Source organism: Dipodomys merriami, unplaced genomic scaffold (genome assembly GCF_024711535.1).
Source record: "Dipodomys merriami isolate MVZ:Mamm:240054 unplaced genomic scaffold, mDipMer1.0.p SCAF_45, whole genome shotgun sequence".
Lineage (NCBI taxonomy): Eukaryota > Metazoa > Chordata > Mammalia > Rodentia > Heteromyidae > Dipodomys > Dipodomys merriami.
In genome coordinates this window covers 6842922-6846031 of record NW_027206013.1, presented here as the reverse complement: position 1 = coordinate 6846031, position 3110 = coordinate 6842922, and the positions used below count along the sequence as shown (strand labels likewise).

General features: G+C 58.6%; 1 protein-coding gene across 1 annotated transcript; it reads right to left on the bottom strand.

The window, feature by feature from the left end:
* Window positions 1–859: 859 nt before the first annotated feature.
* Window positions 860–2874, bottom strand: Osm (oncostatin M). The gene is made up of 2 exons (XM_069994229.1): window positions 2677–2874; window positions 860–2235 (listed from the first exon to the last, which is right to left on the bottom strand). The coding sequence occupies exons 1-2, from the start codon at window positions 2872–2874 to the stop codon at window positions 1711–1713; spliced, it is 723 nt and encodes a 240-aa protein (XP_069850330.1). The 3' UTR covers window positions 860–1710.
* Window positions 2875–3110: the final 236 nt, after the last annotated feature.

Here is a 3110-nt window from a genome sequence, read left to right as displayed (position 1 = left end):
CCCACCCCTTGTGAGCACCCACCCACCCTCCTGCAATGCTTAGGGTGCCCTCTGAGCTCCAGACACAGATGTCCCTGTCCCCCAAAAGGATCCATGAGCACATTACATAGTGGTACACATCTACATGACTCACGTGCACATGCAAACACACACTCTCTCTCTTACACACACACACACATCCTTACAAACACAACACCCAGGCTTTGAGCTTGAAGAAAAACACACACTCACCAGCAGGGACAATACACATACCACGCCACTACTCCCATTAGCAGACACCTCCACAGTAGCCCTGCCACCCGCACCTCCCTACTGTCTCCAGGGAGGCCCAGGGCTCTGCCATAAAGCATGTTAACAGCCAGGCCCGGGTGGCTCATGCCTGTAACCCTAGCTACTCAGGAGGCTGAGAGCTGAGGATCACCATTCAAAGCCAGCCCAGGCAGGAAAGTCCACGAGACTCTTATCTCCAACTACCCACCAAAAAAAGGCAGAAGTGGAGTTGTGGTTCAAGGAATAGAGCTCTAGCCTTGAGGGGGAAAAAACCCCTCAGGGACAGTGCTTAGGGCCTGAGTTCAAGCCCCAGGACTGACACAAAAACAAACCAATGGAGCACGTAACTAAGGAGGAATAGCTTCAGGCTGGCAGCGCAGCTGAGTGACACGTGACTTCTCCACCAAAGCCCAGCCTGTGGACATCTCTAACCACCTAAATACCCTTCCCTCAGGAATCCTGGGCCCCCAAACTCCCCCTTCCCACTCCCCCCCCCAAAAAAAAGCAACAGGTAGACAGTGACTTTAGAAACAAGGAAAATGTTTAAATACATGTTAGCAAAATATTACCATTAAATACACATCATAAATAAGCCTTATAAATATGAAACCGATTGAAACTGATATTAAAAAATAAAAACAATAAATTAGTCTTGTGTCTCCAAGGAATCTGCCCAGCAGTTTCACACCATCTCAGCATGGGAAAAATCCCATGTCTCGCCACCAGGGGGCGCAGCCGCAGTGGAGGACTGAGGGGGGGGCGGGGATTCGGTTTGCACCCTTCCCTTGTTCCTTTGCACCATGTCCCTATATCCCAGACAGAGAGGGTGAGGCATCTCACATCATCCTCCAACCCCCACGCTTCCCAGAGAAAACCAGGGAGGTAAAGAGACCTGCCTAGGGTCACACAGCAAGTAGGAGCTGAGCTGGAACATGAGCTCCATACCTAGATCCTTCTAGACGCTCCTGCCCCCGGTTTCCCCCCCTCCCCGGGATCCTGTCACCAGTGCCTAAGGTGAGGTCACCCAGACAGCTAGGTGTCTGGCCTGAGCAGCGGTGTAGGAGGCCAGCTCAGGCCCTGGCCTCCCCCTCCCAACCTCACCACCACGGAAAGAAGGAAGTCTGGGATAAGTGTGCCAGTCATGAGAGGCAGGGCGGGGGGCAGGCAGCCGGGGAGCAAGGGGGGCTCCCATCCGCCCAGCCATGAGTCAGCTTGTGTCATCAGACCCCTGAATCAATGGAAAGTCGAGCCCTCGTGGCCTGACCAGCCACCCCACTAAAAATGGGGGACCTCCAATAGTCTAACTCTTGTCCCCTCACCCTAGGCGTTTTTCCCCTTAAAGTTCACCTCTGCAGTTGGGGAAGAGATGTGGAACTGGGGGAGGGGGGTGGGGGACAGAATCCTGCCCCTATGCATGTCATGTCCACTATGCATGTCCAGCTACCAGGGCCGCCGGCTCCGGAGCGTGGTCCTGCGGGTGGCTTTGTGCAGGTGGCCTCGGGGGGGGCTGTGTCTCCGGCTGCGGCGGGGGCTCTCCCCCCATTCCCTGAAGATCGTCCCCACGGCCTGCATGAAGCCGTGGTAACCACACAGGAACTTGCAGCCATCCAGCTTGGCTTGAAAGAGGCGCGGGCTGGGGGTCGGAGACCCACGCGTGTCCGTGTCTGCCCGCGTGGGCTCGGGCGTCTGCAGGGAGCTGTTGAGCAGCCAGGCCACACAGTGGAGGTTGTTCCGGAGGCCGAGCACGGTCCACCTGGCGGCCTGCAGCTTCGGGGCATCCTTGGTCTCTGAAAACTGCGGGCGCAGGGCATCCAGGCCGTGCAGGATGCGGCCCAGGGTGGCGTAGACGGTCCTCAAGAAGCCGGCCTTGCTGAGCGCCCGCAGGCCGGCCTCGCTCGGGAAGACCCCGCGGCACTCCCGGCACAATTCCCGGAGGGAGGACGGGTCCAGGCCTTGGTGCTGGATCTGCAGGGTGGGGAGGAACAGGGCAATCAGGGGGTTCACATGAACGATCCCCCTTACTCTTCCCTGCCCGTGGATGACTACACATCCCTATCTGATCAGCCCCAAGGGCAGATGGGGAAACTGAGGCCCCCTGGGGAGGCCAAAAACCCTGAGGTTATGGGATGTCAGGGTGCAGAGGGTGGGGAGGGAGGGATTTGAGGGTGACTGCATGGGTTGGGGGTACAGGGATGAGGGTGTGCCTACAGAATGGAACGGGGCTTCCAGAACGCTGGACTGTTTTGTTCCTGGCTGTATCCAGGTGTCCCTAGGCCAGCAGATGAGCCCAGAAGGGAGAGATGGAGTCTGGAAATTCCCTCAGGGCTTTGGTTGGGAGAACTCAGACTCAGTTTCCCCATCTGCCACCTCCTCTCTGGCTGAGCCCCACAGGAGCCAGGCACTCACATAGGGTTCCAGGAGGGTGTCGCTGGCGGCGGTGGCATTGAGCAGATTCTGGAGCTGGAGGAGGAGGTGCGGGATGGAGCTGGGACAGCCACGCATGGCGGCAGCGGCTCTCAGCAGCAGGACCCCGAGGGCCAGACCTGGGGCACAGAGGGGCAGGGTCACCTGATCAGCAGTGAGGATCTCAGGGGGGAGGTTCATGAGGTCCTGGGAGAGTGCACCCCCACCCACCCCCAGCAGAAGCAGGGCACTGTTGTGTGCGTGCACCCAGGGACACGGGCTGGACACACGCCACACCGCCTCCCCTGGCTGCGACCATCATGGGGCAGAGAGGTACCAGGATGGTGGCTTCAGGGCCCCCCGCACCAGCTAGAGCTCAAGCGTGGCCCAGACTGACTCATCTGCCACTGTCCTGACTTTTCTACCACGCTGGTCGC

Excerpts from the sequence above, each read along its gene's own strand:
- Osm (XM_069994229.1), bottom strand. The coding sequence starts at position 2,874 with ATGAACCTCCCCCCTGAGATCCTCACTGCTGATCAGGTGACCCTGCCC. Across the intron at positions 2,236-2,676 it reads ACACCCTCCTGGAACCCTAT|ATCCAGCACCAAGGCCTGGA; the intron begins GTGAGTGCCTGG and ends CCCACCCTGCAG.